The 23,783-nt window shown below is 35.9% G+C and overlaps 1 protein-coding gene across 1 annotated transcript in view; it reads right to left on the bottom strand.

Moving 5' to 3' along the window:
* The window catches only part of RGS12 (regulator of G-protein signaling 12), an 80,611-nt gene that overhangs the window by 12,105 nt on the left and 44,723 nt on the right, over positions 1-23,783 (bottom strand). The window contains exons 5-15 of the mRNA XM_010000270.1: positions 21,487-21,579; positions 20,196-20,339; positions 15,103-15,282; positions 13,731-13,884; positions 12,420-12,496; positions 9,913-10,113; positions 8,201-8,274; positions 5,536-5,662; positions 4,548-4,644; positions 3,052-3,128; positions 2,403-2,556 (exon numbers count right to left, since the gene is read on the bottom strand). Coding sequence (XP_009998572.1) covers positions 2,403-2,556; positions 3,052-3,128; positions 4,548-4,644; positions 5,536-5,662; positions 8,201-8,274; positions 9,913-10,113; positions 12,420-12,496; positions 13,731-13,884; positions 15,103-15,282; positions 20,196-20,339; positions 21,487-21,579 — 1,378 coding nt within the window. The remainder of the gene's footprint in view (positions 1-2,402; positions 2,557-3,051; positions 3,129-4,547; positions 4,645-5,535; positions 5,663-8,200; positions 8,275-9,912; positions 10,114-12,419; positions 12,497-13,730; positions 13,885-15,102; positions 15,283-20,195; positions 20,340-21,486; positions 21,580-23,783) is intronic.

Genomic DNA, 23,783 nt, shown 5'->3' with positions numbered 1-23,783 from the left:
AAGAGTTTTGCAGTTTAGAACAGCTGCAATTCACTGAGCCTTGAACACATCTTCTGTTTTATGCAGTAAATAAATCTGTACACGCACACAGGAATTTTTAATGTTTTATACAAAACAAGGCTCTGGTCTTACTGACAATGGGTGCACATTTTTATATTCTGGATGGTTTTTACCCATCTCAACTCAAAAATAGCTGTGCCTTTTGAAAGGTCAAAGATTTAAAGTGTTGCAAACTTCTTTCTTATATTGAATTTCTCTCAGTTGAAATATACTTTATCACAGTTTAAATTCAATTCATGGCATAGTTTTAATCCAGGATGTTCTCATCACAGGGCATGATCAGATGGATTATTTAAGTCACCCCATTTTATTTTGCACTGCAATGAATCAGTAGCATATAGGTAGTTAATAATCAAAGGAACCATTACTAAAAGTGATGGGGCAGCTTTTTTATGGAGTCTTTAACACAACTAGAAGTGATTTTCTGATCACGTCCTTAATGATGTCCAATGGTTTAATATGTTTCTATTTATAAATAATAGCCAGAGTAAATCACCACTGTTCTAGAAAGTCTCAAAACTTGGCAACAAGAAACATTTCAATCATGAGCCAAGAATTATACCACTCCTCAAAAAAGAAGCATCACAACAATAAAACTCTTTGGTACAAAACATATAAATATAAAAATATGTCATTCTTAATATAAGGTCTGTGCATGTCCTAATTTTTCAAGAAAAGAGCATTGAAACTACAGAATACTAAAGATGCTTAAAAAGGCCATCTCCAACAAACTATAATCAGTATTTTCAACCCAGCTTATAAATACTGTTTGAAGCAAAAAGCCATCACAAAATAAAGCACAGAACGTATCAGTTTTAGCATAATATAAAGGCATACACTGGCACTTGTATGACTTTGTTCCTAGTCCTCTAGTCACATCTGGCAGCCTCTGCAATGCACTTGTAAACATGAATTTTTAACATGCTGTGTCAAATGCCCTAAAATCTGAATGTAGCCAAGACGGAAGCTTCAAAATGCTTCTTATTGCCAAAGTTTTGCAAAATGGCAGTATGCATATCAAAGCATGCAACATTTTTAATATGTGTCATACAAAAATGTCTTTGTTTCTGAAATTTCAAACTTCATAGAACAGTTGTTGGGTGTTTGTGGTTTGTGGGGTTTTTTTCATTAAAAGCAGTCTACAACATTTGGTACGTATTTTCCAAACTTGGACAAATTTCACAAAATTCAAAATAAAAATGTGAAAGCCTCGAATTCTGAAGTTTTCAAATTATGTTAATGTTTTACTCAGCCCTAGGAAGAAAAATGAAAATATTAAAATATGTAAAACAAGTTAACAAAATAGTAAGCAACAGAAAATAATTTAAAATGCACTAATATTTTGCAATAACACAAACAAACATCTATTTTGTAATAAAAGTTTTAGTCACAGCACTTTTTTTTCAATTCCAATCAGTGGGCATATATTCACAGACTAACACTAATTTCCTGTACAACTCTGCACACCCAGGTTTTGGATATGCATATTAGGTAACATCAGTGGTGAATTTTAATCTGTGGATAAAAAGATGTCCTCTGATTTTTTTTTCTACTTTAGAAAACGGGGAGGAACATGTAGGGCTGACAAGACAAGTAACTGCTTCAGTTAATGCTCCTGGACAGAGGGTGTTATGTCCAGATTCCTACTCCTATCTTGCTTTTATTCCTTTTTCTCCCCTGCATATCTTTCTATAATAAAGCATATTCCCTTATGAGTTCTTTTCCAAGGGTATCACCAAAACTATCAAGACATAGCTGAAGGTAAAAATCAGACTCAGAATATACAAGATCTCCAATTACATCTTCAGTTATTTCCAGTTCTAACCACCTTTCTGGAGCACTTAATAAATGCAAACAAATCTTTTACTCTTGCCCATCACAGCACCTCCACAGTCATCAGACTGTACTGCCCTGTCAGAGACTCTGGCAGGAACTTTTTTAAAATTCTTACCTGAGTAAATTAGGTTCTACAGCATTGTGCAGAAAGCCTTTTAGTGAACTCAAGACACTTAATAAAGGTGAACAGAAAGGAAAGCTTGTGAGTGGTATCCAGTGGGATACTCAACTGCAGTTAACTAATTCTTAATTTTACCAGAATTAGGTAGCTTTCCCTTTCAAAAATCCCACTAGGCACCTACATTTATCTGTAGGTATTATTAAATTTTTACCTTCAGCTTCAAAAACTTCACAATTCAAACACAACATCAAACAAAAAGATATGGATCATGACTACGATTATGACAATGCAGCATTATACACATGGTACCTTTTCCTACACACACAAAAGCTCTCATTTTTCTAAGACTACTTATGTTAATATGTAAGCTATAAAGTTCACATACCCTCTGCTTCATCCAAATTTATTTTCTGACATTTTTTTTTCCCAATCTTTGCAATAGAGTCTTCTCTCTTTGACAGCCGGACTTCCCTAGCATTTTTTCCATTTTCGCCTTTCATTTTGATAGAATTAGACTTTCCTAGAGTTCTTCCCTCTCCCTGCATTAGAAGGAAAGTTAAGGTACTACTTACATTTTAGGCTGTATCATTGTGTACATAATATGGTCTAAGTGAATAAAAAAGTTACTTTGAAAACACATTTCCCTGTCACCACCCACAGCAAGTGCTTTAAATTAATCCTGATTTTTGCACAGGATATTTGCCATAGTAGTTCCCAAAAATGTACAAATAAATGTAATATCGTTTACTCTGAAGAATGCACAGTGCAGAAAGTGCCCTTGATTCTCAGAGTAATTCAATCATTTTCAAATATTTTCAAGCCAATGAGACATGAAACAACAAATACAACGCAGTGAAATAGATAACTGATTCATCACAAAGACAGCTCTCACAAATAAATACTGTAGACAATGAAAAAACATCAGATGAACTATAGCTATACTCAATCTAGTTACAAAATGCAGCTTTTAGTACAGAATTCCAAAAGGAAATAAAAGATGATCTAAGGGACAAACATCATTGCAGAAGACTTACAGTAGATACTTGATTCCTTGAAGTAGTTACAGTGGCACTCTGTTTTACTGATGCACCTTTTTGTTTATCTGTAAACACTGAACATAAACACACCTTCTATAACTACGAATCAGTAATTTCATAACAAAGCAATATTTAAGTGACAATGAAGCACAAAACAGGTTTTTTTAAAAATTTCTCAAAGATGTACTCAGAAAATAGAGGGCACAGTTGATAGCCCCGATATCTTCAGTCAAAACCTACCAAAATCTCCCCCTCATCTTCAAATTTTCCAAATACTGGCAATATTTTTAAAGTTTAAAGATTAGGAAGTTTCATTTAAGTTCTCCTAAATTTTCAGTTTATTTAGATTTAAAAGCTTTTAAAATCTGCAGTAATAACTCAATTTCAAATTTAGAATTTAAACAACAAAAAGCAAATCAGCAGAAAAAGACCATTTGAAGAACATGTTGAATCTTTTCCAACCTGTTTCATACATCTGATGTTTTCTAGACTTTGCCATATCCTCTTTATCTACTTCTAAGTAACTAAATGGCTCTTTCAAATTACTTTTCCTACAACAAACATACTGCCTGAAGACTGAGTGCTAGAATGATCATCTATGATTTAGGCTTTTATGGCAGCTGGCTGCACACAGGATTATAGTTTTAGTTGTAATCCTTAAACTAATTATCTGTGAGAGTATCTAGATTCGTTTGGGTTGTTTTTTTTTAAATTACAACTGGTTCTGTTTCCTAGAAAAATTACAAATCTGATTCTTCTCAATAAATACCTCCATCTTTATTCTCCTAGCTCTTTATCAAACAGGACCTTTGCTCAAAGTCAACTTCATTTAACCACATCTATTTTCATTCTTTAAAATATACCTATAAAAAGATAATGAAACCAAATGAAACCAAACCTTTACTCTCAAGGCTGCTTACATTAATCTAGCATGCTAATTGTGCCAAAAAATTGTCAGCTGTTCAGTTGCTCAGCTTCTACTTTCAAATTATTTTGTCTTGGGAAATCACATATTATGTTCTCTTTTGAGTATTATCTCCAGAAATCATCACTTAAAACTGGAGATGTAGGCTCTACTACTTTCTCAGGTTAAAGAAGGGAGTTATCACAGCAGTATAAATAGCTGCTGCACAAACTGCATCTGTTTTACTTATACAGAATTCACACAAGTTATTTGGCATTTTACTATTATTACTGGGCACTATGTCCCTAAAGAGGTGTGTGAATCTATGGCTAAGTGCAAGTAGAATATTCAAGTATTATTAGTGCAAAATTTCTTACAGCAACAGTAAAGTACTTGGTATCAACAGATGCATTTAATCTTCAACCTTTACAAAATGCACTCCTTTTCAGCTAAAAAATATGCTACATGTGATATAACCAAATCTAATCACATTTCCCTCAAGCATTGTCATCAACAGAAGAAACTAACCAAAGTTAGGGCTGACTAAACTGATTTGACATCATAACTAGAAGCCTTATTGCCAACTTACCTCTACCCTTTGTTGGCTCTTTTTCATCTAGAACAACCCGCTGACCATCCAGATTAGATATGGGGACACCAAGATCAAGTGGTTCCTGCTCACCGTTCTAAAGTCGGATCACAGTTTGTATATAATAGAGAAAAAGCTGTTTTCAGAACAAATTTATGCAGTCTGACATTTCTTGAAGGAAAATGAGTAACGTATTTTAATGGCTCAGTGTAGCTTCAGTGTATCTTTCTTCTATCATTCTAAAAATGTTTATTCCATTTGCGTAAAACTACCTTTCCCTTTAGGGAAAAGAAGATACAAGGAGAAAAAAGATCATCCCATTCTCAAGCCTGCACAAATACTCTAGGAGCAACCTGTGCATGTTCACCAAATTACATTTTTCAGAGGAAGTCTGAGATTATTTTATAATCTAAATTTCTCATACTTTGTTAATTTTGTCATTTTATTAAGTTACCTTTATACAAGCATGTCTTTCAGTTATTTTAAAAACATGGATTGGTTCAACAAGACAGTAGTATATATAGTAGTATAATAGAAATACCACAAAAATAACTTTCCTTTCCTTCATATTCCATTGTAACAGACTAGACATGATGCTGACAAGTGTTTAGCAGTAGAGAAGCTGAATCAGAAATTTTCTGTGAGGCGATTTGAGGCAACTTTCCTGATTCCCAGGGTAATGGAACAATAGTTTTTCCTGGCTCATAACGGGAAAAGTTGAGCTCTGGAAGAAGCTAAATTCAGGCTCTATTATTTAGGATGTTGGATTTATTCTGAAGGAGAATATAAAACAGATGCAGACTAAAGCTTTGAGGTAGTTCCTGTTAAGCATAATGGTTATGACTCTCTGCATTTCCATCTCAACATGTAGTTCTAAATACAGATTTTAATGCTTAATTATAAGGACAGGAATAATTTCAGGGACTCTCATGTGATCTTCTCCAGCCAAAAAAATACTGCAGTTTGAATTACATCAAAAGATACTTACTAGTCTTGCCACAAGTTCATTAAGATTTAAGCCATATTTTGCAACCACAGGCCTTAAGACCTCTGTTACTGGTTTGGTGGGTTTAGCCTTCAAACCAACTGATCGATTGATTGGAACAAGATCCAGCCTGAAACACATCCATTTTAACATTAAGTACAAAATATTCCAATAAAATAATTTACAAAATATATAAAATTCAATTTCAACAAAGTTATGCTACTTTACTGCCAGTGACCCTGAAGCTTCAGTAGCAGAAACTGATCCTAGCCAGAAATTATATAGCTACTTTTCATATAAATAAAACTTCCCCTGTTTCTCTGGTCAGAGCTGAGGAAAGGCATGAGCCAAACTAATTGCATGGTGATCCTCACACCAATTAGATACATTCCATACCAATTCTGTCTTTTCAGTGAGATTGCTCTAACCATTCTGGTCAAGGAGTGCTTCCCAAGTGACTCATGCCTGTACTATGGATGCAAGTCAAAGGTTTTTTTCTCACTTTCCCAAGAGGGACTCACAATGTCCTATTCAATTACTAGAGATGGGCTTGGATAGAAATTCTGATCTTTCTTTTTAGGCATAGGAATAAATACAGTGGAATTCCAGATGATGCTCATTTCTGACTAGATATCACCATATCACAAAAATTTCTGTAAGAGAAACTTATATTCAGTTGGAATTTAAAGGATTAAAAAATAGCCTTCTTCAGAGTCTCTTAAGCAATTTTACATCATTTCATCAAAATAGGAAAAAAAAAAAAAGAAATATTTTTCAAAGTTTGAACAACTATTCCATTTAAATGTATTTCCCTGCACAAAACCGTGCCTAGTTTGGGGTTTTTTAAAATGCTTTTATATGTGCCCTCATTCCTCCATAATAGAAAATATCACTAAATAAGTACATTATCAAAATAAATCAAAATAAATGAAAATTATTAGTCATTCTGTAAGTCATAGTTATATGTAAACCCTATCTTTTCTGTAACAAAAATTATTTAAATACAAGACGTTTAATCTTACTAACTTTTCCCTTATACAAGAAACTTTGTCTTTCCTATTTTCTTTGACTACAGCAGCTACTAAATAGAAATTATCAATTTTAATCATTAATAGAAGTGGCAGACATGCAGGTAACCAAGTATATTCATATAGTATTTGTCTTATGTCTGAAAATATTCCAAATATTTGACTATTTACGCTTACACAGTGTCTACCCACAGAAGGAAATAATGTAAGACATTTCTGCACTTCAATTAACACACTAGTAACATATGTTACTGCCTACTTGAAAGTTCCTTTTTATAGTTTTGGAAACTCTATAACTCACACCTAATAAAAGCTCAATGTCAATTTCAAAATTGAACATGCCACACCAGATTCATTAATCTCAAGTGCCCTTAAATAGAAACTAGCTGTGCTTCCTAAAGTAGTATAAAGCATGCCTGACAAATTTTATTCATTTCAAAAGCACAGCTCAATAATATTCTACTTCATAACTTTTTCCTGAAATAATTATTTCAGGAGTTTTTAGGAATACTAAAACATTTTCTGGCATTTTAGAAAAAAACAGAAACAGACAAAATAGATTAGAAAACAATATTAGTATATAATGTACTGAATTATGTTTTACCCATAATAATAATATTATAGCATTGACTTGTTTAAGATTCAGAGTTAAAAATCAGATCACTTGATATTATACAATTAGTTAGGGACATATTTACCGATCTAACTGAATGGAAACATAGGACCAATAAATACATCCATTTCATCTTAAAGGCCTGTCTTTTTTATTGCTGCATTTAGGGTAAGACTAGGAGACCTTCAATTCTATTTCCATCTCACTCTGATGCTGCTTCAAGTTACTAAACAAGTCTCTTCCTGATGTGAAAGGTCCCTCTAGGCCTGCAGGTCTGACCTATGTGATTGTTCACAACTGCTTCAGCTTGAGCGGTTAGATATCATAACAACATCTACAAGTCCCTAAACTGGAACATTGGCATCAAAATCCCACTTGTACCCAAGGCAGCAATCCAGAAAGCTTCCCCTTGCAGCATTTACAACTTGTGAGGTGTTGTTCTCAGTTTGGAATGTTGCTGTAGGCCCACGTTATACTGGTTGCCCTCATCTGAGTTAGCTCTTAGAGGTACCTCAATCTCACCATTGTGAGGTTGTACAGAAAGCCCTTAGCAGCTTGGGTCTACAGCTAAGGGATATCAGTGCCTAAATGTAGGTAGAATATCCAACTTAGGCACCTGTGAAATCTAGAGAATGCCCATGCTGAAATGTGCACCTCTTGCCTAAGTAATGCAACCCAAAGTAAAAATGGACTTTTACTTAACTCACAGTTTGAGTTTCTATTTAGCTGCAAGGCATAGAAGTCAATTATTTGCAGTTACAGACATTAGGTCATCTTCCTGTTTCTTCTAATTTGCCTGTACACTGAATGGGAACCTCTGACCCCCTCGTGCTGGATTATGGATTGCAATCTAAGATGTATTGCACGGCTGCCTGTATTTTTTACTGGAGTCAGACAAATTCTTCCCTCAATTAACTACTGTTTTGCTGCACAGGTGACTGACAATGTACTTCAGTGCACTTACAAAAAAGTAAAATGGCAAATGGAGTGGAAAATGCCAGAAGAATTTAGCATTTTTGACTCTTACCGAAATAAAGTGCGTTTTTCTAAACGTAGATCCCGAGACTCCAGGATGCTACTGTCTTGGTGCAATACAAGTGGCTACATGTCAGGGACAAAAGGAGAGAGAGAAAATTAATTTGGAAATATGTAAAATAAGAACATCTGAGTGGTTAAAAAGTGTCCAGGTAACTCAAAAAATCATTAATATAGGTTGTTTGCATTCTAGCAGCTACCCATTTACTACATGCAACATGATTAAGGTGTATTTTATTTTGGCTACTTGTGAGACAGGGACCAAACTTCAAGTTCCACTGGTGTCAGCAGCTACTTAGGAACTCAGTGTTTTAAAACAAGCGTCTGTCATTCAACTTAAATAAATTATTACATAATTAGAGCTTAAAATGGCAAAGGAAGTAAAGGAGAACAAAAAGAGCTTCTTTAAATATATCAGTAGTAAAAGGAAGAATAAGGAAAATATGGGCCCACTGCTGAATGACGTGGGAGCCCTGGAAAAAGAGGATGCAGAGAAGGCAGAGTTGCTGAATGCCTTCTTTGCTTCAGTCTTTACTAAGACCAGCCCTTATGAGCTTCAGACCCTGGATACAGAAGAGGAAGTACAAATTTAAGACTGTAAATTTTTCACATCCACAGCATCTCTTTGAATTGGAGATAGCTCTGTTGGAATAAGAGCCATCACCTTGCACCAATGTGGACTGCTGTCTTGGAAATTTTCCTCAAGATTAAAATATGTACTTTAATTCTAGCATCAATTAATCCCATTTCACCTTTGAACAACTGAATGTCATTATGCTTCTTTGCTTTAATGAAGTACCATCTACTGCAACACATTTATTTTCTTTGTGGATACTTTCATAGAATTGACCTGGTTGGAAGGGACCTTGAAGACCATCAAGTCTAATCATAACCTAATTTATCTGTTCAGTGCTTAAATCATGTAGTTAAGCACTATATCTACATTTCTTTTAAATACTTCCAGGGAGAGTGACTCTACTACATCTCTGGGCAGACTGTTCCATTGTCCAACCACTCTTCTGGTAAAGAAATTATTTCTAATATCTAGTCTAAACCTCCCCCGGTGCAGCTTCAGGCCATCTCCTCTCATCCCATCATTATTCACTTGAGAGAAGAGCCCAACTCCCACCTCCCTACAACCTCCTTTCAGGTAACTGTAGAGAGCAATGAAGTCTCTTCTCAGCCTCTCCTTCTTCAAACTAGTTCCCTCAGCCTCTCCTCATAGGGCTTATTCTCCAGACCTTTCACCAGCTTGGTAGCTCTCCTCTGGACATGCTCCAGCAACTCGACATCCTTCCTGCAGCGAGGGACACAGAAGTGAACATGGTACTCAAGGTGTGGCCTCACCAGTGCTCAGTACACGGGCACGATCACCTTTCTACTCCAGCTGGCCACATGATTCCTGATGCAGGAACTCATTCAAGTACAAGCTAACTATTCCCCTGGACAAACTACATAGACTAGATACCTACATTAACTTGTTGTAAGCCCTCTTCTGCTTTCTGCAATGTAGGCACCATAACCAACCACAGTACTCTCTACTAGTTGCAGTCTCACTAAAATTCTCCTCCAATCAACTAGCACGGACACTGTAAAACTACAGGGGGAGCCAAGACATATGTATTAGTATTGAGAGAACATAATTCCTCATTAGTAAAATAAGTATGAAAACACTTTAAAAAACCACAAAGGAATATGCAATACCTTATCACCTCCAACCAGAAACAGGTCCACTGCAGCAATATTAATGCCATGTTTCTCACAGAGCCCAGAGAGCACCTCTTTAATAGAGAATCCGGATTTAACAGCCATTTTGCTGGATGAACCATCTGGCAGGTTTACACAACAGTATTTGGGGAATTTCTCTTTGTCTGGCACAAATGCAGGCAATCTTGAGGTTACAGACTTGACAGGAGAAAGAAAGAAAGAAAGAAAACTCAGTGCCCAATAGGAAAATTAGGAACATACGTAAACTTTCAGAGCTTTTACAAAATAAACCAAGCCAAGAAAAGCATACTTTCTATAATATTCATAGTTTAGAAATCTTTTCAAATAACACAAATATCAGATAAATTTAAATCCTGGAAAAAGAAAAAAACATTTCAAGATAACAGCAATGCAGAAATCTAAATGTATTTCAGGAACAGATAAAGTCTTATACAGCAAGTGTGTAAAACAAGTTATAAGATTCTCAAATTATAGAACAGAACTCCTAATCAAAAGTGTAAGTAGTAAATAAAATCTTACTTAGCTTCCAAATACTAAGTGTCTGTATTCAGTAATGAGCAGGTGATGTAAAAATTACCATTGGCACATCATGAATGAACATTTAAGTGACAAGGAATGCCTTTCAACACATGGTTCTTCAAACAAAATTTCCTCTTCTTTTAACATAATTTCAACAATACACACAAATACACCATAGGAAAATTAATTTTTTAAAAAATTCTCTTGACAATGTGATGTTTTTATTATTAAAGAGAACAAAAAGTATAATGTTACAGGTTAAGGCTAAAGGGCACAGTAGTAATCTTTACTCTGGAGTAACAGTAGAATAGGAACACTATGAAATATCAGAAGTATCTTTGAAAATTTAACAAAAAGCTTACTTAAAACGTAAAAAGGACACTAGAAAAATACTAAAAAAATTTCAACAGTCTTTTAAGGTACTTATTCTGCTTCTTCTCTAACTTGTTGCTTCTCATCCAAACCACAATAACTTTGTCTTAATCAGTTGAAGTGGGAGAGAAAGGAAGGGTTGTTGCTTTAAGGAGGCTTTGAATTTTCTGTTTCTTAAGACAAAACTTTTCTGCAACAGAGGTAAACAGGACTTGGCTGTGCCTACTTCCCTGATTTGTAGAACAGGCAAAATTACAGTTGCTAGAATCTCATCTTCTAGAGACAGATATCAAGACTAAAAAAACCTAGTAACTCCTTTTTTATATTCTTCCTTCATATTAACATAGTTAAAATAAATTGAAAGTATGACATTGATACATTGATATTCTATTATTAATACTATTTTAATTTTGCGTTTTACACTGCAAATGTAGAACTTGATTTTTAACAATCACAGTGTTTTCACTGATTACGAAATTGCAGAATCATAGAATACTTTTGGTTGGAAAAGACGTTTAAGATCACCAAGTCCAACCATTAAGCCAGCACTGCCAATTCCACCACTGAACCATGTCCCCAAGCACCACATCTACCTATCTTGTAGATACCTCCAGGGATGGGGACTCCACTATTTCCCTGGGCAGCCTGTTTCAATGCTTGACAACCCTTTTGGTGAAAAAAAAAATCCTAATACCTAATTTAAACTTCTCCTGGCACAAACCGAGGCCATTTCATCTCATCCCACCATTTGTTACCTGCGAAAAGAGACCTAACCCCACCTCACTATCACCTCCCTTCAGATAGTTGTTTAGCCTAGAGAGAAGGAGGTTTTTCACTCTCCACAACCCCAGTTCCCTCAGTGGCTCCTTGTAAGATTTGTGCTCCAGACCCTTCACCAGCTTCACTACCCTTCTCTGGACACGGTCCAGCCCCTCAACATCCTTCTTGTAGTGAGGGGCTCAAAACTGAACAGTATTCAACGTGGACAGTATTTTCCTACATACTATGACAAAATCACAGAGTTTGTGATGAAATGCCCTACCTCTCTTTCCTCAGGTTTTAGGAAAAGATTTAAACTGTCATTTTGAGAAAAAAAATTCACAACTTTAAAAGAAACAGAGAGGAAAGAAGCATGATAGACCCTGGTACCACAGAAATCAACCTAACACAGCTTGCATACAGGTCAAGCAAAGGTAAAGCTGTCAACATGTATGTTCAGAATAGAATCTCAAAGCTCTAGTAGGTGGAAAAACCTGTTTATAGAAAGCTACAGCAGCTCCCTTTGAAAGGTAAACTTTTATTCTAGAAGTTTACTAGTGCCTGATGACGGACAAGAAGACAAGACAGACAAGAAGGAAAGGCTTGTTTCTGTTACAAGGACAACATAAGAACCAAAACACAATCACAACCTCTATTATATTTCTAGTATTTTAAAACTGCTTAATATTACATTTTGTCCTCTAAATAGATCACTTAAAGACCCTTTCTCAAAGTATTACTTCAAACAAATTACTTCACACTACTTAGAAAACTAGTAATTCACTGTTTTCACTGCTTCCCCACTTCATTATTAAGAGCTGGCCATTAATTACCAAGTCAAGACTAGCAGTTGATGACATCGAGCCTTGTGATTCCCGTCTGTATGATAACCCATTGGACTGAATAGAATCTGTGGAAAGAATCAGCAACCAGTAAAAATGCTTATTTTTATTGTAAGACAGGAAGCTATTTCAAATATTAGCTCCTCTGGCCAGAAAAATAATTTTTTCTCATTGAAGGAAAAAACACCAAATCTTCACACTGTGCACGGAAGCATGGCAAACAGAAACAATGTTTCATTCAGTATTTCTTGGTTTTGCAACCTTTTCATAACCTTATGTGCTTTTATAATAAATAAACAAAAGAAAAAAAGCTAGCTTTTTTTTTACTCTTGAAATGTTTTTTAAAATTTAAAATTTATTCTACGTCCTCAGACATTTTCAAGGGATATAAATATTTTTATAAGTGCAAGTATGGTGTTAGAAAACTAAAATCTAAGACAATCACTAGTCACTTTCAGAAGTTTAAGACCATAATCTTAGCAAATGCCTCTGATGCCTTTCACATAGGAGTATAATGAGAACACTTAAACTAATCATATGATCAAAGATCCCTTCTGGATCTAGGCCTATACCAGAAAAAAGGAGCAGAAGCAGCCATATTAACAATATGATCCAAATTTGGTGCTTCAATTGAATTTCTCTATTCTTTTTAACTCAACAGAATGAGTTAATGCGAAACTTCCATCTCATCCTCTAGAGGCCATGTCAGGTGCTTTCATAGGGGAATTCTTCCTTAAACTCTCAAGAACAGGTAAGTAATAAAACATCAGATTACAAAGGTTTTCACAACTCTGACTCTTTTCATTTTAGTCAGGAAAAGTGGAAACATGTAGCAAGTGTGTTCGAAAGTGAACACACTTGTGTGGTACTAATAAAAGAAAGGTAGGATAATGCAGATGGAGTAATTTTTAAATAGCTGTAACTATAGCACTATTTGCATGTTCATCTCCTGAACTTCTCTGTAAAGAGTTGAAATTACTTTACACCAAAAATAGTAGCTCTCTGCTTGAAAAAGCAATTGCCAACACACAGAAATGCAGAATCTGCTGTAAGGTGGAAAAAAAAGACTCTTTGGAGTCAATAAAAACAAATTTAAATATTTTCAAACTTTTATCTATTTAATTGTAGATCTGTTTTCACAAAATTCACAGTGATACTAGCAAGGCTATGGCCTTCTGACTTGACAGTGTTTTTCCCCTCTGTTATACCAAAGCATGCACTTAGATGCAAACTAAACATGATGAGATTAATCCCATCTATTGCTGAAACAACTTTGTAACAAAGTGGAATGTGAATACTCACCATTTGGATAATCACCATTTTCTTTTCTCTTCTGTGATTTTCCCAAACTCTTACTTCTTGACCACGAGAAAAATGTTCCTCTTTTTTTCTTCTCAGTGTCCTCCTCTCCTGACTCTTCGTTTAAAGATCTTCCTGACTTTGATTTACCACTTAACTGTCACCAAAACACAATTAAATAATTGGTTGAATCACAGTTTTAAGTATATTATCTAAAATAAACCTTCCCACACTTCTTCCCAAAATGAGAGTGTGATGGTCAGGTTAACTGTCTTCTGTACTCACAAGTCTATATGCCAGCATCCCTCTCAGTAGCAATCAAAAACAAAAACACACCATAGTGGAAATAAATATATAGCTGGAAATGTCCTAGTGGGTACAGAGTACAAAACAGTAACTGAAAACAAGCCTTGAAGAGCTCCTGCAGACATGAAAGAATTTTCCACAGCTCACCAGTAATAAGTAAGTTAATGTGGAAAGGCCATTTGCCTTGCTTTTAAAACACAGAATTTCTTGTCGGTATTTCTGATATTTTTCTCAGGCTAGGCTTGAACTTGAACTGCATTTAAAGACTCTGACAAAGTATTGTTTAACATTTACAAGTATAATCAAAGTATTTTTTAGTGCTGAAGAATACAAACATCAGGAATGTTTGATATTAAACTGAACTTGCTTATAACAAGCTACCATTCTTGTTAGATTGTTAAGAGCATTCCTTAAAATGCTACTTTAAAAAAGGCTGCTAGTCATAAAAATGCATAATAGCAGATGGGCCAATGTGTAGTGATTGACATGAAACATGCAAAGTTATAATTTACCCATACAGTTACATAATACTGTGGTGATATTACCTATGTGAAGAAAAAATAAACTCTCTATAAAACTAGGAGATCCGTAAGACTACTGGTCTAATTTTTAAGCAATTGTATCTGTTTTACATAGCATTATCTTAGTTCCATAAGGACTAAGATATTAAAAAACTATGCTCAGCAAAGACGAGTAAGGTTAAGTTAAGCCTTCTCCAATAAATTCTGATCAAATGTCTGCTCTCGGCCAAGGTTAAAATATCACATCTTAATTTTAATATTCAATCAAAATAAGCTTCTGAACTGATGCATTCAATAATCCTAATTTTTTATTTGTACACACATTTAAATAATAATATTTAAAATTATATTCAAAAAGTTAATAGCTAGAAACCTGATTCAAAAGTACAGATTAAAAAAAAGTATTTTCCTGAGTACATAAAGATTCTGTAATTGTATTAGCCAGCACCACTAAACAAACATTCTAATTGCTTTTTATATATTAACTTCTAAGAACTTGACAAACACTTAAGAACACAGTTTTCAGACAACAACAACAGAAAGGTAACCTTTTTCGGCGTTGAGATATTGGACTTCTCTGAACTGATACTGTGCTTAGAAGTGGGGCTGCTGGGAACACGTTGAGGATCAGGAAGAGGACGACCTTCTACTTCAGACAAAATGCATTCTTGGTAAAGGGGGGATTTGAGAAAGCGAGTATAGCTATCAAACTTCATCAAGTTAAATATCTGAAATTAAAATGCAATGGATAATGGTTATGTAAGCTTAAACAACACATCATGAAAATGAAGCTATTTTGCAACAGCCAACTCCCACAAAATTTGGGACATTGACCTGTAAACAGCAGTAGGCATGACTTTAACACTGAAGCAGTTTATAGTGAAACATAATTTAATCTATTCCCTCACCACAGCTTCAGAAAAATGTTATTTTGTGCAAAGTGCATGAGAAGCTGAAATGCTCTAGAGTCCTGACAACACCATCCTCATATCCATAATTCACTGCATAAATGCTGTTGCACATTATATGTGAAGAACATAGCAAGCTAGCAATTCTAAATATTTTTTTAAATATTATTACATTAGTACTATATGTGACAGGATTAATTACACAAGTGTGTTTTAAGATAGCTGTGAACAAGAAAAAGTATATGGTATAAAACTCAGGAATATGATGTAATCACAATATGCAACAGAATGCAATGGTACAAGATACACCAGGTGAATTACTGATGAGGAGAGGAGCAAAGAGTCCTTTACAGCATTATGCAATGTTCTTGTGATCAAGGAAAAAAAGATCAGTATTTTTGAAACAGTTAATAATCAAGGTGTTATAAAACCAAGACCTAGAAAAAGAACAGTATACATAAAATGGCTACTTTGGACAAGAACCAGCATTTCTCTTTGACTAAGCAAGAAGCTAACAGTTGTATACCAGGCCTGGACCAAATGTCAGAGGCTAATTTGGCTACAGGTATAAAAGTAAAGGAAGAGAAGTTCCTGCTTAAATACTAAACAGAATGTTTGATCTTCTTGGTCCATTTTTGAAAACCTATAGTTTTAAGTGAATTCATACAGTTACCTTTATATATTCTCCAAAGATTCATTGGGTCTGAAAAACAGTATGAATGCTGCCTTTTTTGGACACTAAAAATTCCCTACAAATGAAGAACAAGATGTGCCACCCAACTGGGTATGACCTTCCCAAGAACCTACAGGGAAGTCCATCACTAAGCCACAGTGGCCCAGCTGCAGATGGAAATAATATTTCAGATCACACAGAGACACTCTTCTCAGCAAGTATCAGCCCAAAGCTTTTCTGGGAAACAGCAAGATGCTGCAGCACCACAGAAACCTAACTCAAACTGAATATTCACTTCCACATTCTTGCCTTCTCCACATATCCTCATTCCCTCTTAGGTGCCACCTGTCATGTTTCTTAGGCCCTCTAACAAACTCTTTTCTGCATGGGAAACTAAGGCAAAAATAATTTTGTAGAGTTAGTTTCTCCAGCTTAACCTGCTGAAACAGCTCAGCACAAGACAAATGTGCTCTCTCTCCATGCAGTGTCAAAGACACAATCCAGTGTCAAGTGATTCTTCCCACCTGAAAACCTGCTCACAAAGGGGAATCTTTCTCTCTCTCTCTCTCACACACACAGCATGAAAAATACAACCCTTCTCTGACCACAGGCAGGTACATCAGCAAAATTCAAAAAGTCAACTAGTTTCAGAGGCCGAGGCTCAACAAATTGTTTAGTGTACACAATGCACAGAGCTTTGAAATATTTCTTGAGTTCTTGCTGACCTCAGAGAACAATACCATGGTGCACTGCTAAATACAGAGTAAAAATAATGAGAAGAAATTACAAGAAATCAAAATGCCTCCATTTCAAGGACTCATAGATGCACTGTTGATACAAGGTTACTGGGGAAAAATAGTTAAGTACAGTCTGCAAACACTAACACAGATGCAAAAAAACAAGCTAAGTGAAAAATACAAAATACCTCACCTTTCCTTCAGGTTTTTAAGAAAGTTGAGCTTATAGAGGTTACACTGGTCAACAAATCATAGTATTTTAAGCTAAATGCAATTTGTACCCCCAAAAGATACGACACAACTCTCTAGTACAGCTTACACCAACACCTTACACTGCCCCTGTTGCAGAATCTAGCACCAAAAAAAGATAAAACTTCTATTTCCCTCTAGGTAGAAAGGAAAAAGGAAAGTACTAAGAGACACAAGGAGAGTTACTGCAGAGTTGAAGCCTGCAGATTATATATAGCAAAAACATTCTAGCCTTTTAATTTTCCTGGACAGAGTGATGACAGCTTAACTAATTTACCTTTAGCTCACCATCATCTGCCCTATGATGTTGCTAACTCACACTACATCCCCAATTCCCTATATTTAGCATTATTATATTAATTTACACATACTAATGACTCCTGCTTATTTGGAAGAATCTTGCAGATGCTATTTCTTGTTCTTAAAAATGAGAAAGAGAAATACAGCTTTTATAAAAGCATTATTTGAGCTGTAGACATAACAAGGGTAGAAAAACTTGCATCCATTTACAAAACCCTACATGAAGTAAATAATACTTTATGCTTATTTTACTATCTTTAAGTGACCTACACCATCTTGCATAAGGGAACACTCAAAATGCTCATTGTTCTTCTACTACAAGAAAAAATTAAATCATAACTAGGTATTTTGGCTGCATCCACACTATTGTATTACATCACTTCTAACAGCCTGAAGGGCAAATTTGTCAGGCTATGGACAGAAAGAAACTTTCAGCCGTGTTCCCAACAGCCAGCGCTTGAGAGGCAATAGCCTCTGCAGAGCTTTCCTAGACACTTTCCCCACACACACTTCTGCAACTCCACTGCAGCCTTACAGCAACACTCCCTGTTTCCCAGCATCACATAACACCAACCACCACCACAGATCAGCAGTCTTGCACTCTATGCTCAGCGTCAAAAAACAAACAAAATCTTGTGAAAGACCACAAATGGAGAGCCTTCACATTATTAAGATGGTGTCACCACCATGAGCCTCTAAAGGTGTGTTGTAGTAACTGCACATACCTGCAGTTCTGTGTTCCTGATGTCATGCTACCCATCAGGACCACAAACTGACCTGCTGCAGAACCACCACTTAATGACACCAAGATATTAAGGGCTATCACAGCAGATGATTAGCCAGCATGAACCTCAGCCAGGCACACCATTATTACCTCAGCTGGCATACCTAGTTCCGAGGCCTTTTACTTTGGCAGAAGTAACTCTCCTCCCACTTCACCTTATTTTTCAGTGAGAGGAACAGGCCTGACAGAGATCTGCCAGGAGAACTACAGAGGCTCTGATAATTTCAGAGAAGCAGGTTGCCCTCCAACCTAAGGACACAGAATTTTCAAAGGACGATGAAAACCTGCATCAGCCATGGTTTGACTCAGGACCAGCAATTAAACCAATGACAACGCTCTCTGTCCTCTCCTCTTCCCACCCAGGTAGGGCAAGGAGAAAGGGAGTAAGGAGAGAGGCTTTCTGGATTGAAAACTAAACTAAGCTTTAATCGTAATGATAAAAACAAATATATACAAGTATGTGCAGGAATGTGCAAAACCCTTATCACCTCCCTCTACCCCCAGCAACTCCCACAGCATCTCCTGAGCCGTGAGCAGTTCTGAAATGCCTGGAACCTGCCGGAGAGAGTAGCAGAGCAGACAGGAGCTGAGGGGAGAGCTGCGAGGAACGCACAGGTCTAGGGATCAACAGTGAAGGACAGATGGAGTTCTCCCCAGACACTGGTCATGGACAGAAGAGAAGAAAGAAGGGCTTCACTTCCATGATCCCTGAGTTATGTATGGGATAGAATACTTGAATTGGCCAGTTTTGCCATCTATCTAGTCCGCTCCTCCCTACAGGAGGGCTGTAGGCACAACTGATTGGCTTCTTTCATGTCTGAAGTAGCAGATTGAAGAAGCAGAGCAAATTGTTGCTGGTCTCTCAGCAGTAATTATAAACATTTAGGTGTTATCAGTCCACCAGCTGGAAAACTTGTTAAGTTTCAGCAAGTGTGCTGCTTAAAAAAGAGTTCACTAAAGAAAAACTAAATAAAAAACAAACCAGTAAAAAGAAAATTGGCTTCATCCTGGCTCAAACCAGGACAATCAGTCCAGCCACCAGCCTCGTAAGACCACCATCTTCTCCACCCATCAACTTGGAGAGGATGAGGAGCAGCAATTCAGGTATAGGCTTCCCAAAGCCAAGATGAGGAATGCATGAAAAAATCGATGGAAAGATCATGGCTGGTAATTCCCTTAGGCCTTGTTAGGTGCATGGGTGTAGCTGTAATGCTAGAAACTATCAGCCCAGCAGTTACACCTACCTTACTATCTCAAATTTGCAGAAAGAGGAAGACATTGTACCCAGCTGCTCTTATGCCACAAAAGCATGCAATCGGAGGTTGCACAATGACTAAGATTGTGATCTGCTTCATTTATGCAGTTATAGCTATATCCTTGATTTCTACATAACATGATCTCAGAATTATTTCTACCAATAAGTTATTAGGGTAGGAGTTACCAAAGAAGAATTAAATTATATAGAAAATGTGAAATGTATCTTGCTGTTACATAACTGTTCTGAACATAAAAATTTATTTTAAATGCATCCATTTCAGAGGTTTTCAGACACCAACAGCTTTAACAAGTTCTTTGTTTGACAGCTCTATTAGAGCACAAGGAAGGACTCCTTCAGTACAACAGACATACTTTACAAACGACTTTAGCCAAAATTAGGCACTATTTGTGTACCCAATGGTGCTCTAAAGAAAAGAATAAGCACCTATATGCAAACATCAAATGCAATGTTGTTGCACAACACAGCATTATGTACTGGCACTAAACTTTCATTTCAATATTAGTATTTTTCAGGTTGATTTTCCACACATAGGTAAATGTACATAAAGCCTCTTCCTATTCTGCTAATAGAATCTTTTTAGATCTTCACTTCTCTGCCTTTTTATGCACACTAAAACACATAGCACATGAAACTACTATAACGGACTTCAAAGCAATTCAGATGAAAAGATAAAAGATCTAAATGTACAACAGTCATGTTTCCTACTGTTACCTGAAGTTGCTGTTCCTTGAACATATCTGGATGTGGAGAATTGAGAATATCATCTGCCAACTGTGCCTGGCTATCAATATTAACCGGGGTTGTAGCTTTGCTACATAAGAACTTACTGAAGATCTCCCGAGCCCTGTAAGAAAGCTACAGAAAAGAAATGCTAAATTTATATTTTCTTTGCACATATTTTTATATAGGCATTTTTACACTGATATATTTCACACAAAAATATCCAGCCACTCCAGTTCCCTTCATATATAAGCATTTTTCATTTAATACCTTTTGTTTCTTTTAGGCATATAAATTCCTTCAAAAATTAAAATATTCATCAAGTATTTCTTAAGCAGTTAAAGTTGCCATTAAAATAAAACTTTAAATCATCAAAGTATGAAAGTAATAAAATTGAAGCACATCAAATGCTGTCTTACAAAGGAGAACAGATTTTTTTATATTTTAGACCTTTTACGTAACAGTTACTATTTAAATAAATCCTTTAAGCTTCAATTTCTAGAAGTTGGAAAAAAGTAAATATATATTCAAATATTTACTTTTGAAACATTCATGCTCTGTTTTTAACTTGTTGATTTTGAAACACCCACAATCTGGAAATAATGAAAAACAAATCAAACTGATCTCAAAAGCCTCCATTAAGGAGAGTGTTCAGAATATACCAGGTTTAAACACAGAGGAAAGTGGGGAAAACCTCAACGGTTCATAAAAAAGCAAAGAGAGACTTGCAAGATGAAACTGTTTTCACAGTGTAAACCTGACTAGATCTGGCTGTGGTGTCAAAAGAAATGTTGCTTATTTGCATAAAATTCAAAATTCACCTGACCAACTGCCTAACCAACCCAGGAGTGTCTTCAAAAGGTGAGATGTAGATTCTCATAATTTGTGAACAAATACAACTATACTTAGAGCAGCAGGTATATCTAAGTTACTTATAAACACATTATCTGGTCTAGTGGAGGCAGCCTAGCTGAAAGAGCACAACAGAGGCTAATCTTCACCTCTCCTTGACATGCTGAACTAACTTGCTCTGCAGTCCCTTGCACTGTGGCAGCTAGCCACTCTTCAACATCCAGTACACCTTAGTTCATTTTCAGAGCTAGCTCTGCAATTCATGGCAGTTTAAATATATTCAACATCTTAGACTAAAGATAGTACTCTAAGGGGACTGAGAAAATTATACACAGTACAAACACCAGGCCCAGCTCCAGTAGTTTTTATGATCTTGCATAAGCAACAATTTTAAGTAAGCAACACCTTGTATTGAAATACATTGACCTACCTCTTTTTTATCATGTGCAGGTACATGATTAAAATATTCACAGGCCTGCCAAAATAAAATATTTTCTTCACTAAATTCTTTGCGTAGAAATTCCTAAGGGGGGGGAAAATATCTCAAAGTTACTTGCCATTTCAAACAACATATTTATAATGCTTGATAAGTTTGCATAATGGTGACATCTCAGTTAGTCTCACAGCTCAGTTTTCCTCTAAAGACAAAATCAATGCACGTCCAATACATGCCTAGTGCTTCTCTTCCTCACTTCTTTTGAAATGTATACAATTGAGAAGAATCCATCAAGGTACAATCAAACACTTGCATGTACAAAGGTGAAGTTTGAAACTTCATGTTAAGCAGTGTATAAAGTAGTGAATAAACTTTTAATAAAAAAATCAAAGTAGTTGTAATTACATTGTAAAATTATACTGGAAACAGGCTGTCTTTAATTGCAGTTCTAGTGTAATAGAGTAGATGTTTATCAAGCAGTGCGTGTAATCAATTCTGTATTCATTACAGCATCTTTCTGCATCACATGGCAAATAGAAAAAATCTTTTATCACTACTTGCTGATGTGGTTACATGGGTTGTCCTTGGAAAACACATTCTTACACACACACAAAAAAAATCTCCTAGTAAAACACAGAATAATTAGGACATTTATATTATACCTTCCAAAAGTAGAAATTAAGACTGGGACCATATTCAGTAGGGAAACCATACAACCACAGACTTTCCCTGATTGAAGTCTGTATAATTCAACATTCTCTCAGCGTGTGTCTTGAAAGCATTTTAAATGTTAGAGGAAAAATAAACAAACAAACAAATAAATAATTATTGACCTCGCCCTCCAAAAATAACCCAACTATCTAGGCACATATGCAATGAGAAATGCTTATTTATACTTTAGGTATCAGTGTTTAACTGGAAATTTTCTTTTAAGTCAAGTGTCACACCAGTATCACTCAAGCTTCCTTAACACACAAGGCAGTCTCAGAAAGAAGGCTGAGGAATCTTCCCAGAAATACTTAAAACTTAACTTTATTTGTGCTTTTAAAGTTTACATAGAGTTTAGGAAGTCCAACTGTAAGAAAGCAGTTGAGATAAACTACAATACTGGGAGTGTAAATTCACTACCAAGCTCCCAATTTAAACTAAAAGTTTTTCAGATGCCTAGCCTGAAACACCTAAGACAATCCAGAGGGTAGTCAGAGGACATCTCTGCATTTTACATGTAATGACAGATTAAAAGAGAACCAAATTAGCGAGCAGGAGCTGGAACACAAACACCTGCTTCCCTGCTCAGTGTCTCCACTACAGAATCTATCGTCCATCTCCTGCTTTTCTTTCTGGTCATATGATTTGGGCACAGCTGGCTGTACAACAATTCAGGAAGACTGAGTGGGCCCACAGTGAGAACATCACATAGCCTACCAGTTGTCACTCATGGCTGGGAAGCTGGAGATGTTGGTTTGAACCACTTGAGGAGGGAGCCTGCAATCAGGTCTCTCACTTCCTGGATGACTGCTCTAATCAGCAGACTATTATGCAAAATGTGAGTATTTGCAAAGCATGCAAAATCTTTCCTTCTTAGAGAGTTAATCCTGCTCTATGACAAAGCTCTCCTCAGGAAAGGCCTGTGCATGCAGAATCCCAAGTGCACTGAGATGCTTACTATGCAATCATAAATTAAATGTTGATGCTCCAATGTTCTTGAATGCTGCCAGAAATCTGTATCTTTTGGCTAGCTACAGGTGACTCCTTTCTCAGTCCAGGGCCTTCTGAGCTTCCCTTTGAAGGAATGTTAACCTAGCACTTGAAAAGGCCTTTTTCTTTTCAGGCACCATGACTATATGCCAGACTCCAAGGCTTACATCCCTAAGTGTACATAAGTAAGTTTACAGCTGGCTTAAAACTAATGAGAAAAGACAACTAAATTTTCAGTAGCAAATTATATAATTTTTCAGGTAGATTCTAACATCAGATGAAAATTGTAATTTTTCTTTCAGTCCAAGAAGTTGTCTCAGTACCTGAGCAGAAACGCTAATCTTGGGTTACTCTATACTAAGAAAAATGGAAAGACAGGAAACATAATATCCAGGATATATTATTTTACTTTCATCTTTTCTGTTTCCTCAACAGGCATTAATAGTTAACTTCAGGTTAACAGTTAACCATTTAATACAGAAGTCTGCTTTTTAATCAATTGATATGTTAACGCACTTTTGTATCAAGTAAAGGAGTCCAACAATCTACATCTCTTATACCAAAGGTTTGTGAAAACTCTTCAAACAGCAGGA

The sequence above is a fragment of the Chaetura pelagica genome, unplaced genomic scaffold, assembly GCF_000747805.2.
Source record: "Chaetura pelagica isolate M959 unplaced genomic scaffold, ChaPel_1.0 scaffold116, whole genome shotgun sequence".
NCBI classification, from domain to species: Eukaryota; Metazoa; Chordata; class Aves; order Apodiformes; family Apodidae; genus Chaetura; species Chaetura pelagica.
This window is presented reverse-complemented; position numbering and strand designations above follow the sequence as displayed.